The 14,827-nt window shown below is 38.3% G+C and overlaps 7 protein-coding genes across 7 annotated transcripts in view; 3 read left to right on the plus strand and 4 right to left on the minus strand.

Annotated features, from left to right (window-relative positions):
* Positions 1-1,170: 1,170 nt before the first annotated feature.
* On the plus strand, positions 1,171-2,241 carry SS1G_10687 (predicted protein; the record flags this gene model as incomplete). The annotated part of the gene is made up of 2 exons (XM_001588190.1): positions 1,171-1,810; positions 1,970-2,241. The coding sequence occupies 2 exons, from the start codon at positions 1,171-1,173 to the stop codon at positions 2,239-2,241; spliced, it is 912 nt and encodes a 303-aa protein (XP_001588240.1).
* Positions 2,242-3,044: 803 nt separating this feature from the next.
* Positions 3,045-3,386, minus strand: SS1G_10688 (hypothetical protein; the record flags this gene model as incomplete). The annotated part of the gene is made up of 1 exon (XM_001588191.1): positions 3,045-3,386. One exon carries the CDS (start codon positions 3,384-3,386, stop codon positions 3,045-3,047), a length of 342 nt encoding a protein of 113 aa, XP_001588241.1.
* Positions 3,387-4,010: 624 nt separating this feature from the next.
* SS1G_10689 (hypothetical protein) lies at positions 4,011-4,484 on the minus strand (the record flags this gene model as incomplete). Its single annotated transcript, XM_001588192.1, has 2 exons — positions 4,011-4,163; positions 4,359-4,484. The coding sequence occupies 2 exons, from the start codon at positions 4,482-4,484 to the stop codon at positions 4,011-4,013; spliced, it is 279 nt and encodes a 92-aa protein (XP_001588242.1).
* Positions 4,485-6,559: 2,075 nt separating this feature from the next.
* Positions 6,560-7,630, plus strand: SS1G_10690 (predicted protein; the record flags this gene model as incomplete). The annotated part of the gene is made up of 4 exons (XM_001588193.1): positions 6,560-6,707; positions 6,796-6,824; positions 7,304-7,486; positions 7,544-7,630. The coding sequence occupies 4 exons, from the start codon at positions 6,560-6,562 to the stop codon at positions 7,628-7,630; spliced, it is 447 nt and encodes a 148-aa protein (XP_001588243.1).
* A 1,530-nt stretch (positions 7,631-9,160) lies between these two features.
* Positions 9,161-11,304, minus strand: SS1G_10691 (hypothetical protein; the record flags this gene model as incomplete). The annotated part of the gene is made up of 4 exons (XM_001588194.1): positions 9,161-10,095; positions 10,151-10,746; positions 10,792-11,093; positions 11,200-11,304. 4 exons carry the CDS (start codon positions 11,302-11,304, stop codon positions 9,161-9,163), a joined length of 1,938 nt encoding a protein of 645 aa, XP_001588244.1.
* A 1,344-nt stretch (positions 11,305-12,648) lies between these two features.
* Positions 12,649-13,278, plus strand: SS1G_10692 (predicted protein; the record flags this gene model as incomplete). The annotated part of the gene is made up of 3 exons (XM_001588195.1): positions 12,649-12,724; positions 12,782-13,151; positions 13,224-13,278. The coding sequence occupies 3 exons, from the start codon at positions 12,649-12,651 to the stop codon at positions 13,276-13,278; spliced, it is 501 nt and encodes a 166-aa protein (XP_001588245.1).
* A 1,470-nt stretch (positions 13,279-14,748) lies between these two features.
* Positions 14,749-14,827, minus strand: part of SS1G_10693 (hypothetical protein) — a gene marked incomplete at both ends in the record, with an annotated part of 1,311 nt that continues 1,232 nt past the window's right edge. Inside the window, one exon of the mRNA XM_001588196.1 lies at positions 14,749-14,765. Coding sequence (XP_001588246.1) covers positions 14,749-14,765 — 17 coding nt within the window. The remainder of the gene's footprint in view (positions 14,766-14,827) is intronic.

The raw sequence follows: 14,827 nt of genomic DNA on the forward strand, positions 1-14,827 counted from the left end.
CTGTAGTGACTCATGAAAATTCCCAATAGTATATTACCGGGGAACGGAGGCTTTTTCGTGAGTGTTCCTTCAACATTCTACCCTTTTTTATTTTCATTCATGTTGACCATAGGACACACGATACATCATACCACACCACTTTCTATCTTACTCAGCCATCAATTCATATACACATTCTGTCAGAGAGATTTTTAAGATTTTTGATATGTAAGAGAACAATAAGACGGTGCTACGGGGAGGAGCTAGTGCTAAAATTTTCCTGTCTAGTATTTATTAATACTTGTTGATGTTTGAAGCCACTCGAGTGATGGCAACTTAGTCTTAAATGCCTGAAGACTCTTCGGGTAATACTGGGCTAACATTTACAGACCTAGAGATTTGGGTTAATGGTGGCTGAATATTGCCATATGCTCATTTCAATCCTATCCGAAATGTGATTCACGTAGTGAGTTCTCTTTTCTTTTCTTTTCTTTAGTAGCTTGTGTTCCCAGGAACAAAGCCATCGAAGGTCGACAACACAGTCAACAAAAATAGGAAGGAGTACTCGAAACCTGGATTTAACATACTCATGGTGCCGCGGTATTAGGAAACATTTTACAACGACTAGTGGAAATCTGAGGATGAATCGGAAGATAACTGAAAGGCTACTGTCTATGAAATATTGAAAGTTTTTTGAACAAAAGTCCTCGCTATGCATAATGTACAATTATTCACATCGTTCATTAAGAACGCAATGCCCTTTCCAGTCACTGCGAAATCGACTTTTACCTTTCAAGGACTCCAATTTGTTTGCATAAATAGTTCCATTTCCATCATCTCGTTCTTTTTCCTAATCTATTTTCCTAAATTCATCACGATACATCACAAAACATCATAAAACACAACAACACAGGTCTAGGATATCGAAGTCGAGAGATTCTCAAGTTCTATTTACCATAAATAACACTTCGAGTTATTTCATGCAGCTCATCAACTCGCTGTTGTCTCTATATGCTAACCCTGCGTCTCACAAGATGTCATTTAATGTGTTTTTTATGTAGACCATCGATCACACCACATATCATAGGTCACCATCGAAAAGAAAGATCCAGCCCCACGCTTGAATACCCTTCAAGTTCCACATCATCTATTACCACATCGGCGTCTTCGTCGAAGCTCTTCGTAAAGACCATGGCAACTGCCCGTGGAAAGGAATTATCCACTGGAGTCGACAGCTTTGTTAGCTATCCATCTGCCGGTGACCCATCTGACGACGAAAGAATCTTCCTTTTTCTCGATGAAACAAATCCACCAAAAAACAAAGACATTCTGCAAAAGCCTCGAGCTAGAACTTCTGCAAAACAACCTCTAGCACATAAACCTACACAGGGAAAAGAGCCCGAGAGAACTTATGGGGAGTCGCCCCTCCAAGCGAAACAAGAGCGAGGCCATTCTAAAAAGACCGAGAAGCATGAGACGAACGAGAGGTCTTCATATCATCACCGGAGTCCAGCAAGATCACGAAGTAAACATAATATCAACCATAATATAGCATCTCAAAGCGCTTCCCATTTTGAAGAAGCTAGTACTGCTCAGGGAACCTCGGGACAGCATAGAGCCCCCAGGGACAATTCTGATCGTTCAAAGCTTGATCGTGAACAAATATCTAGACTGAATGATCGGTTCGGACCTCATGATCAAATGCAACGAGCTGCGTCAATACCTATGGTGGAGCCTACCAATCATGGAACGCCCGAAGTGAATCAATTCAATAATTCCGCGGGTCAAGTGTATGATGGTTACGGGACATGTTATGGGCAGCCGCGATACAGTGAATTTCCACCTGCTAATTCCGGAGTAAACAGTTATGCAAATCCAAACTACGCTTACCCTCACTCTCAAGCATTATTAAATTATTCTAATCCATATCCAGCAGTTTAACAAATGCCAACACAGTCAAACCCCTTCGCTCACAACGCAGCAACTGTAGAATTGAAAAATTTCCCGACCGAAACGTATGGCTACTATAAAAGTATGCTCGAGTATCAAAAAGCCTATCTTTCTGCAACCGATCAATGTATCAAAGCTGAGCATAGGAGGAAATGGGACGCGGATTACTCGAAATTGAAGGGCAGTAATGGCATCTTCCTTGTCGAAGTACCCCTCGGACATCCTCTTAGAAGGGCCATTTTGCTGATGGATACGAGAATCGATACAAAAATGAGTCCCTGGGAGGATCTTCCATGCGCACCTAAGCCCTGAGAGAACGTAAGGTTACCCAGGTACTTGCGTGAAGATAGCTCAGATAATTACTGCACGGTATTGATAACACACGAATTGTTACTTTTAGTTAGCAGCCTATGCCACTATTTCTTTTTGTATTAAAATTCTCTTTCCCGATGAATTTTAGCAAAAATAAAAGTTGAGCTCGTTCGCTTTCATGACTTGTCTGATTGAGCTGTTAACGTTCTCTAGAACGTAAAAGTATTTGCTTCCATTGGTGATTTTAATGATGACGTGACACTTATATGTAGCATCCTGGATTCTCACTTGTTTGGAGAAATCTTTCGAAAAGATTAATAGTCATGACCACTGTTCAAATAGTCCAATAGATGATGTTCACCCACCAGACCCAATATGATTACAATACGACATGGTTTAAGAGCGGTGTGTGTCTGGTAGTTCTGAATCAGAACTTCTAAGTGAAAAAAAGTAGTAAATTAATATAATCAACTGAAAAAATTTTATAAAATACAATTTTTAAAAGATTAAATTCTATAATTGTAATTTAATGATTACTTTGAAAATAATAATAATAATTATAACATTTTTCAAAACTATTTATTATATATTAAACAAAATTATATTCAGATTGATAGTTTTTTTTTGAATTCTTAACATTTTAATAACAAGAGAATTAATTAAAATTCATCAGAGATTAAAGAAAATATTCAAAAATATCGTTATTCTGTAAATGTTTATATATTAAAAATTAATATAAAAGATATTTAAAAGTAACGTAACTTATGGTGAACCGGGTCATATGGGGAACCGGGTCACAAAATTCAATTTTCTCTATGCGATCTAGTTCTACGAGCTACACATTCATCTAATTCCAACTCTGAATCGCTTGAACTATTCTCTAGCTCTTCCTCTCCAATAACCTCTTCTAATTCTTCAATTGAACGTTTACATGACCATCCTTGTAGCCTTTTCTCCTTGGGCTTCTCCTTTGCCTCACATACGATTTTCAATACTTCCTCAGTACTAAAGACGAATTGGTCTTGTAATTTGATCCTTTTGCCTTTAGTTCTTTTCTTTCGAGTCTCGATTACCTCCTGAGCATCAGCGAGCTGTTTCCGAAGTAGGATTATCTCAGTATTTTGAGATTCTACAAGCCTAGTCATTCTCTTGGCACATCGACGAGTTGGTGATACAGGAGAATCACTACCTGCTAGAACTGAATTAAAGGTCTGATTTGCTTGCCTTAGTTCTGTCGCATCTGGAGGAGAACTTCAGAGTATAGAAAAGTCTAGACCTTGATTGGTAGTTCTTATTTGTGAAGTAAAAGGTTGCTGGGAGGGGTTAAATGGTAATGTATCAAATACTTTTCGTAGGGAAAAAGGTACCAAACCAACCCCTTTCCAATTAATTTTAATATTAAAAGAATTGATTATTTTTATTCTGATCTTCTGAAATAGTTCTACCTATTCAGCTCTTTGGATTCGCTTTACACTAGTCCGAGAATATCGATCGATCTTTAAAGAATGATATCATTTTATTGATCCATATACTCTAATATCAAGAAGCTGAAGCAAATGAGAGTAATAAAGGGGTAGTATAAGCAAATCGATATCTTTATTTATACAAAAAGCAATTAGATTGTTTATAATATAATTTGAATGATCATCTATGATTAAAAGTCGAGACTGGTCACCTGACACTTTCTTGGATTCTGACTCGAAAACTCTTTGTAATTATTCTAATCTATAATTATTTGAGGTTTATTTATTTATATTAGTAGAGAACTACTAATCTTGAAATGCATCCTTTGGAATCCATATAATATTTGTATTTTGAGCCTTGAAAATAATCATAGGTGATAAAGCCTTCTCAATTGGACTAATATATTCAAATACAATTATCCATTCTTGTTTACTAATTGTAATCTTCCAATTCGATTTCTAAATAGAATCGATTATAATCCAAGTATTTTGAATACCTTCAATTGCAAATCTAATTTCGTTCATATTATATATATTATTTAATTTATATTTTCGCTCAATAAGATGTATTTGGAATATATCAAACTAAGTCTAAATATTCTTTGGAATTGTCTCTTTAGTCCAATTAAATTCTAATTGATGTGAATAGCATACTTTAAGTTCTGGATGTCGTTTTTGGAACCTATAGATCCATTCGTGGTCTATAGGTGGAATATTTGTCGAGGTAGGGTTTGGAGAGGATGCGACTTGAACGTATCGAATACGAATTTCATCGGCCATTTCCTTTATTAATATAGATATAACAAAGAATCCAATAATAGTAAAATATGAGATCCATTGTATTAATATATTTTCTTCTGTGTTTGAAAGAATTTGAGCCATTTCGTGAGATTGGATATATGATTTCCTTCCAGCGACTCTAACTATAAGAATTGACTTAGAAACTTCAAAATGCTCTGTAGCCTTTCTAATTGAATTAAATTCCTTTAATTGAAGTGCAATAATAGCATTCTATATCTTCTCTTCAATTTGAGAAGGTGTAAGAGGTGGTTCGAGACGTATAGCAAAAATTATTATAGTTTGAAGTTAGTGATGGGCTAATTATGACTCAGTTTACTATAAGTTATATTATTAATTTTTATATATAAAAAAATATATAACGTGGTTTATTAGCGAGTCGCCACTATCAACGAGTCGTCACTTTTTCACTTATTCAATCATTTTAAACTTATTTTAATTAATAATTATTGAATCAATTGATTTAAACTATTAAGAATCTAATAATCTAAATGTGACGGAAAAGTCGTAAACGGAGTCAATTCAATTACTTAGAATCTAAAACTAAAGAACTAAGAAGATTCTAAGTAAGAAGGTCTTTATATACAGGGCTAGTGCACGTGAGCCACTAGTGGGATAACAACCGTCACGTAACACTAAAGTCTATTATATTATAAAAACAAGTTCTTGAATTGTAATCAATCTTTTTATATTTACTATAATATCGATTAATAAATGATTCTTTATTGAAATTTTCTTTATTTTGATATTTATTATATTAAATCTAAATATTCATTTCTTATTATAATATTATATTTATAATTTTCTAATTAATAAATACTGTTAAAGTGAATGGTTCCTGCGTAGCACGTGCACAGGGCACTAGTCCTGTTAGGACTAGATTGAGAAGCTCTCTTACAGAGAGCTTCGCACTTCCGTAGAACTTAGAAGAGAGATTAACCTACTAGACCAATATTACCTCAGTTCTGCCCTATCAGCTTCCCACTATTCCCTGTGTGAGGTCATTCCTTTTAACATATTTTATTATTTATAAATAGAACAGTTAAAAAGTTGTTATATTAAGTATATTTTAATAATAGTTAAAAATGTATAATTTAAAAGTTTGATCGATTAGATCCTTTGGAAGAGTATGTTATATCATTCAATCAAAGAGTGTAAACCTCTGGAAAACGATCGATGTGAAAACTAGACTATATGTTCAGTTGGCCTTTAGATCCTTCTAAGTGGACGTGTCGTACATGCTAGGTTTTAGGTTTACAGATGATTAGGTTGCCACAAGTCGCTCGGAATGTCTCGCAAAACCAACGACAGGGGTCCAGAACTGGTCAATCTTTCTTTCCTCTTTTCTATACCTCTCATAACACAATCAAATAGCAGAATTTAATCGTCGAGGGCATCTCCTGTGTATTGAGAAACTTTCTATTCAGACCGCAGTCATGCGAGATTACCAATGTGCTCTATGTGGTGTCTCTTTTGGGGTTGATTTCCACCTTTATGATGGTCGTATTTCTGAAGATAACTTGAATTGGACTAAAGACTTTTGCATTTGTAAGATTTAGATTAGAAACTTCTAGTATTATTTCCTGATCGATCATAATAAAGAGGAAGAACGAAACGCACGAGCAGATTCAATGTCTTGAAAAGGAGATGAATCGGCCGTAGTGGTCCTTAAAGGCTGAATGTTTGAGAGCATTGTAATTCTCTTCATCAGCTTGCACGAGTTATTGGGAATTAAGCATATTTTCTGACAGATTATCAGTCTGACTAACAGAGGTCGCCGTCCGGCTTTCAATTAATCAATTATTACCGAAAACTTGGCAGTGGAGAAGCTGCTTGCACCTCCAGGTACTCTCATTATTGGGGTTTATATGGATATAGTTGTGAGTTTTCTCCGCAGCATTATTACAAAATGATACTAAGCTCCGCTGTAGCACTTTGACCAGTATCAACCGAATTCGAAAAGCTTTGGGTTGATATGTGTACCTGCTGAGTGTTCATCACCGTTGGGTATTTTACCAGAACTTCAAGCATATCGGCTTCTTGACGACCACTTTAACATGTGGACGGGGGATTCTATACCCATTCCAGGATATTTATCTGGTGAAACTATTGGCTCACAGCCATCTAATGGATTCACCAATTGGATTTGTTTTGATAACGGCATGGAAAAGGCGAGGTATCATCAGTTGGACTGTCGGGCGTCAGGTCAGTCAAACAGCCGATGCTTAATCAACCCAGACTCTGATGTGATAGACTCTATATTTGCTATGCTAATTATAAACCGACAGCGAAGTACGGTGCCACATCTTGTCATTCGTGATGGTGAGAACATATCCGAAATTACTGTTGTTTCCGGCACCGCTGGGAACACTCTACAGATTGTTGAAATCAAACTAGAAACTTATACTGGCACTCCCAGAAATATTTTCACAGAAGCCGCAAGAGACAGAGGGATCAACGAAGAACGTGGAATTACTCTTAAAAGCTCTTCATCGCTAATATTGGTTGGTCTCGCTTGGTCATTTGATTTGGGATCTTTGCGACCGGCCATGCATGGGTTACAACCATTATATAAGCTGAGAGATGGTGTTGAACATTCAGATATTCAGAGTACACTTTATCCAAAAATTAACTGAGCAAAACCTCCGTCAGTTGACCTCCAATTACGACCTGTTCCCGCTATGCAGTCAAATACGTCTTCATTCGATTCTAGTGTCCCTAGTCACAGCTCTAATCATCATAGGCTTTCTCCATCTTCTTCGCTGGTTTTGATCAATGTTTTCTCTAATAGCTTCCTCCAGGGAATGGAATTCTTCTATCAATTCGGCCTTAAGGAGACCGTGGGAAACCTCATAGGATCGAGTCACCAGATTGTACTCGGCATAGGCGAAAGCATTTTCTCCGTTCAGTTTTATGAACGTGTGCAGTGCATATTCTCAGATGCTACATACCCAAGAGATGTCATGTGCGTGGAAGGGATAAGTGTAAGTCGTATCTAGGTCATCGTTTAGATACCTTGCTGACCCATCTTGCGATGATAGTTCGGCATTGTCAAGTTTATCAATGGAGAGGCCCAAACGCGATTGAGCATGTACTGTGGATGTTCAAAGCCATTTGGGCCTTTCTAAAGCAACAAGATTGTTTGTAAAGAGCTTCTCAGCACAAGTCTATGGATTGGCTCTCTTCCTCTTTACCACAAACCCATGATGTTGTTCTAGCCCCGGGCACATCGTTTCTAGGCATTTATGCTGAAGTTCTGCCGGTATATCTAAGTATTCGGATCATGGGAATAGTGCCAACAAATGATAGACCCTGATTCGCAGGGCTGGTGTCCTCGTATCTGGTATACCTTCAGCCGATGTTGATGAATATCGAAAAGAGTATACTCTTCTCACACCATTTCAACACTTTTATGATTCCGAGTAACATCTAACACCCTAGCTGGGAAACTCACCTCCATGCTCTTATGACCTAAAAAGCCCATCGGGCACCACACAAGGAGATTATCAAATCTGGTGTCCCGTTCCTTCGAGCCTCAAATGAATCATTATCTATAGACAACTGGTTTATAATTCTGAGCCAACATGTCTTATCATAGGGCTAGAGTTACAAACCGAAAATCCAGCGTCTAACACCCTCCTCGGTTTCCGCTCACTGTGTCAATGGAGTGCAGTGGCTATATCCTTGGACTATCAGTGTACAATGAATGGTTTGTGTACTCTGAAATCAAATACATCAGAGGAATTTGCTGGCCTGAAGTTATTAGGAATAATGACCGACGGCCCTTACGGACCACATGTTCATTTTGCAAAAAATATTTCTGGCAGGAGTTTCAGCCCAATGTCTTTCCTTCCTGTTGAAGAGGAAAGATTTCCTCATACATAGACCGTGAGCCCGAATAAATCGCTCCGTGGGCTATATGCATTTGTTGGTGTGAGTTTACCATTTTTATCCCTCAGTTTTACATTTGCTTCCACGAAGCCATGCTTTGTTTCTAGTTGAATATATACTAAACGTTTCATAAATTTCTAGGAGCACATCAACGCAATTGGAATCTTGGAAGAATGAAGTATCGCTAGTATCACGGTATTGGAGAGGACTCGGAACCATTGAATGGGAGTTCTCCTACATACAATCAAGGATTCTATCAATTTTAAGGGAGAATTCTTAAAAAATATCTTTTCTTCTCATATGGGTCGAGTCAATGCTGGGGACCTTTGTTCTTGATATGAATGTTAGTGCGACAACCAACTTTTCAGCGCGACAACAGAAAAATTGATCTCTTTGTCATTGATGCGCATTTTCAAGTAAACCATGAGGGATTCATATTTTTGATCACAAGCACTTATTTTAATGACTGTATAGTGACGTACGATACTAATCATCAGGACCTTTTGCTTGAAGCAATGCCGTCTTTTTGAATTATCGGTTTCAATGAACTAAACCATTCAACATGATAGATTTAGCTACAGTGCTACATCCCAGCATCACCTTACAAGCAAGACCTTCAAAACATTTAAAATATTCCTAATTAACCATTACATTTCTAACCCTGTAATTCCCTTTTCATATCCATATACATACACACATAACTAAATAATTCATAACATCATAAAACCCACGTAAATAAAGTCCCATCCGCACCCAAGAGAAAAAAACTAATCCCTAGCATCCCAAACCAACTCCACATCACCTCTATTCTTCCCCCTAAAAACCATCCCCCCATCACAGCACCTCGCAACCGCTCTCCTCAAATCCCTTCCCATGCCCTTAGGTCCACTTGCTACCACCCTCGTCCTATATGCCTCCCCCGCTCTCTCGTCCATAAACCTCTTAACCAGTCCCTGAAGATCCGGATGACAGCATTTACAACCACCCAAATAAGATATTTTAAATCCAACCCCTGAATTTTCCGCACTTGGATCCGAACCCGAATTCGAATTCGAAGTTAGGATTGTATCTGATTTAATCATTTTCTCCTCATTCCACGTATTTTCTTCTGTTTTTTCTTCTTCTTCTAGGGATGAAGAGGGTTCTTCTTCTTGCGTGATATAGATATGCACGTTGAGATTTATTTTCGTATCCCGCGCTCTCTGTTTAATCGTCTCCAATTCCTCGCTAATCCATTCTAGACATGAACTTCGTCTAACAGTCCAGATGAAATCGATAGCTCTTCCTGGATAAAAGGGTGCGTCGCTAGCAGTGGCTGCTAGAATAAGAGGTAAGGTTAAAGAAATACCTGTTCCGCCGGCTATGGCTAGGATATTGGTTGGTTCTTCGTTGGGTTTTAAGAGGCGTTCTCCGTAGGGTCCGCTGAGGATTACGGGAGTGGTGAGTTGATTATTTAAGGCTAGGGTTTTGAGATTTCCGGTTTCGCCGGATCGGCATCGGATGATGTAGGTGTGGTGGTTTGAGGGTAGAGATGCGATGGTTAAGGGATGAGATTGCCAGATATTGAGGGCGGGGAAACAGAGAAAGAAATGTTGGCCTAGGGACCATGGTGCATGTCTGTGATTGAATTCGAGACGGATTACTCCGCCGTCTTTGTCGTCGAAGTATTGGAGTGTTGATTGTGCGGGGTGGAATCCGAGACCTGGATCTGTTGTTAATTTATTTGATGGGATTGTTGGAAAATGATGGTAGCTTACCTGCATTACCATTGGAGTCAAAATATCCAACGTGGATTAGCAAGGTTCGGAGTATCCTTACACCTCGATCGATGAAAAATAATCCGAGAGAGGCAATCATCCAACATTTGAGTTGTTGCCAGTGGCCCCAACATGCACCAATATATAAACAAGCAACCACATAATGAGTCTTTCTAAAAAATTCATATCCTGTCCACTGAATAACCCTTCGGATACTAAAGACGTATAAAAAGCAAAGAAATATTAATGCGACGCAACCCCAAATCATATATGGCTGCTTTATCCAAGTTCGGAAAGTGGTAGGCTGTGGTTGATATAATCGTGCTTCGATAAGTGTCCAACCAAAGGCATGTACAGCCGATTGAATAAAGATGACACGACCAGTCCAGCGGTGTAAAAAGTTGAATGATTGATATGGAATTCCAGTAGCGAGACTAAGAACTGATTCACGAGAACTCAGTAGGACGGTGAAAGGTGTTAATGCGTATGCGAATGCTCCTACACGATCGGAAAAACCGCCGAGTCCAGACCGAGTATTGAATAAATTTGTCTTTTTTACTGGCGTTATCCATCTTTTATAGACTTCTCCCACAAAACTATTGTGTGTTAGAAAGGTTCTCGGAATAGGACACATGACTTACGTGAATATGAGTAAATAACCTAGCAAGATCGCTAGTATCAATACTTGCAATCTGGTAACATGTCCGAAGAATTTAACAAAACTCTCTGGAAGAAGAAATCGTCGGAAAGTAGCTGTTGTTCCTCGCCATGTACGATAATACCAAGATAAAGTGTTCGCTCTACTTTGAATTTCAGAGTCCCTGACTTCGGTGGTAATTTTCCCTGAAGGTTTCATGAAATGAAGTATGGTGAGTATAATAAGAAGACCTCCGATGACTGCCCATAGAATGAAAGTGTAGAGCATTGATAAATCATGAGTATGCTATGAGTGGTCAGCATTGAAACATGTTTGTACGTAGTATTGGATTATGTTGTGGAAGCGAATCTGATATAAGGGGTTGGTCTGGACTTTGAAGGAAATGACTTACATAAACAGCATCCAGATATTCACACGAGCCAGGATCATTCTTACATGGCAATATACGATCAACGTATCCCCAATGTGGTTCAAGCGTTGACATATTATCCGCCATTTGGATATGGCGAGCTTCGATAACCTCCATGATGCCTATAAGATACCGGTAGATCCAAAAAGAGAAAATAACATAAAATACCTTCCCACCAAAAATCCAATGCAAAAGTAGATAACCAGAATCCGAGAAATAGGAAACCTTCAATTATCAACCCATTGCCAAGATTTCAGCCAACCACCATGAGCAAGTTTGAGGTTCTCTACCAAACCGACTCAAATCACCAAATGCGCGTTATGAGTCCCGATGAAACTTTCTTCGGGAACACATTCTCCACAATATTCATCATGAGCTTCAACTACCAATGAGAAATGCGTGGGAAGAGGATAGAGAGCGTGCCAAGTAGCAAAACCCCACTCTATCATTGGTAGTATAACCTTATGTAACAAACTCGCGCAAATGCGCGCAAAGATTGCCACTAATGAAGGCAATGAACTTTGCTTTATACCTTTGAAGGATATAATTTGCGCTGTCATATCTTTGACAAGCTGCACGGAGCTTGAGAGTATTTAAATTCTAGACTTGGGATATCTGGGGCAGTACAGTATTAGTTCTGCAGATGCGATGCAACGCAAATATATTTTACATGAACTGCTGGTCTGTTATATTCATCGTGCTTGGTCGTCGGGCGAGCCTTATATTCTTGGTTGCATGAATATGGCATAATGATCTTGAAGCGCTAGATCCAATCTCAGAAGAGAGATATCTTATCCTTTCTTTTGCTCTTACATTCGTCTTCAACCCCATTGTTGAAAGCGTAAACCTCGGAGAGCCTGGAACAATGTTTTAATTATTTTGCGTTGTAGGCTTTTGATCGGCAAGCTCTAGCGTGTTTCAGGGGTCATTTTCTGCAAGGGGGGCACGTTCCAGGTACCATAGTGCTAACAATCAAGCTATTTCAACAAGGTTCTTACCAACACCTCGGGACGAGATTTCAAATCTGATGTGGGTCAATATTATAGATATATGAGACAATGACTTCATTGATCCATCTCTCTTCATATATCTCTAAAGGGTATAAAGTGCTAGGTAAGGATGAAGAATACCCCACAAAAAGGGTTCTGATTCTGGCCAGCGTTTGTTCCTCATCACCATCCTAAGCGATCAATCCAACATCCAACATACAACATCATGAGCAACCAGATTATGTCCTCGAAGGTCGACCATGGTTGAACCACTTCGGCCTCTTCTCTATGCTGTTGGTGATATCTACAACCTCCCAAGCTGTTTTCTCGTAAAGATGTTCAACTCTATAGTTGAAGCCTGGTGCTTGAGTCCTAGACATCTATCACATCAGTGTCTATTCGATACCACAAATCGACGATTTGACACACATAGCTGGTAAATATGGGTTGTTGGTCGAGTAAAATAGAAGAGAAGTATCAGGGAAAAGAAATTAGTTCTATTATTTCCGAGGAATCTGGTATGTACCAAACAATATGATCTATCTACAGAACATGCACACTAATTCGTTCTGTAGATGAATATAGCAATCACCGCGGACGATCTGACGAACGGGACAAATTTCACAGGGAAAAAGAACTATGTCATAGCAGGAGCAGACAATCTGAAGCCGAAGAACGGAAATATCTTGCAGAAGATGAGAAACTCCAAATGAAAGGAATGACCGAAGAAGACTACTCGCGATTTCGCGATGCTAAGGAAATGAGGATGGAAGAAGATCTGGTAAGAGATATAAGTGAGTTAGAGGATGAGCATGAATTTATGGAAAGAGAAATGAGGGATATTGAGAGTGGATATGGGTATGAAGGACGATATATGGAGAGAGGGATAGATGGAGATTATGAGATTAGTCCGAATAGTAGGACATATCGAAAGGATGATGACAGGTTAGTTTTATTAAGATTTTGACATGAGATTGTTTTGGAGAAAGGGCTAATTAGTATTAGGTCATACTACAGTAGTGATGTTAGCTCCATGCTCTCTGTATTTCATGAATCGCCGGAGGAAAGCTAAGTTTATGATTTTCTTTGGTATAATCCAACCAGCTATCAAGTGTATAGTTTTTGGGAATTATATCTAGATAGCCAGGAGATTCATGATATATCCTAATCATGTATGGAAACCTCTCATTTCATTACTCCACTCATCGAAAAGTGTTTCCTTTTCAGTTCATAAGATTGTTAGCCAGCAGGCAAGGCTTAGTTTTTAGATGTACGGTCTCGGTGTTCTTTTTAAATTTACTAAGATCTTACTATTTCAAATATATCCAAATCATTAAACCTGATATATTTATAAATTGCAATACTTAGTAATATACACGTTGCCGTCTCGCTCAAACACATTATCCGCTTTCTACAATCGTATTTTCCCACCCATCAACCATCACAACCATCACAACCATCACAACCATCAAAAACATACATCCACAACAACCATAAAAACAATCAACCCCCATCCCCCAGTAGGTACCGAAACAACTAATCGCTCTATATATCATAAATTACATACATATCAGCACCTAGTACCTACCTACCTAATACATCCCTTCCTCACCCACTAATCCAAAACAAAAACTACATAGTAATCGTAATCTTACCAGTAAGATTATATATTTCTCCATCAACAAACAAATAACAGACACAATCCCAGTCTTACCACCACACCCATCCATCTATCCATCTATCTGACTCCTAAATCCCACAAACCCCCAATATCATCTCCACCTCCGCCTCCACCACCACCTCCATCTCAGTAAATCCTCTCCAACCTCACAAATTGTTGAAAAGCCCAGTAATTTAATCTCAAATCTTCAAATCTTCAAATCTTCAAATCTTCAAATCTTCAAATCTTCAAATCTTCAAATCCCAAAATAATTTCTATAACCAAAATAATAATACAGCTAATCATACATCCACATCCATATCTACTCAAAAATCAAAAAATCAAAAATTCAAATGATAAGCTAGCTAGCTCTTCTCATTTATATCCATTCAATACCTCAATACCTAGGTAGATAAGGTTAATTTAGGTCCCGAGGTCATTGGTTATGAGGGGAATGCATGCTAGGAAGAAATAGATATAATGAAATATAATAAAAATATAACACAGTAAAACAAAATAATACTTACTCAGCCAACTCCTAATTTCCAACTACATAGACACAAGATCTTAATTTAAAAAGAGCAACAACTAAGTAACCTTACTCAATTCCAATTCGACGAGATGAGATGAGATGAGAAAAATTCCTCATAAAAATTTTCATTAACATATATCTCATTTCACAATAATATATACAGTACAGTACAGTCAGTACATAAGCTCTCCTCTCCTTATCCCTTGTAAGTCTTTCTTAAAATAAAACGGTACAAGCGAGCACACCCCCCTTCCCCCCCCCCAACCAACTTTTACTTACACCTTTCCTTTCTTTCTTTTTCAAAGAGGAACCTTCCATTTCCTACACCGGCATCTCCATCCCTCGCTAATTCATCGACTTCCTTCATCTTCAAGAGGTAGCACCTTGGACGAATTAACTGTCTAAACGGCCGCAAGGACCACCCCAGAG

The sequence above is a fragment of the Sclerotinia sclerotiorum genome, genomic scaffold (genome assembly GCF_000146945.2).
Source record: "Sclerotinia sclerotiorum 1980 UF-70 scaffold_16 genomic scaffold, whole genome shotgun sequence".
Classification (NCBI taxonomy): Eukaryota; Fungi; Ascomycota; class Leotiomycetes; order Helotiales; family Sclerotiniaceae; genus Sclerotinia; species Sclerotinia sclerotiorum.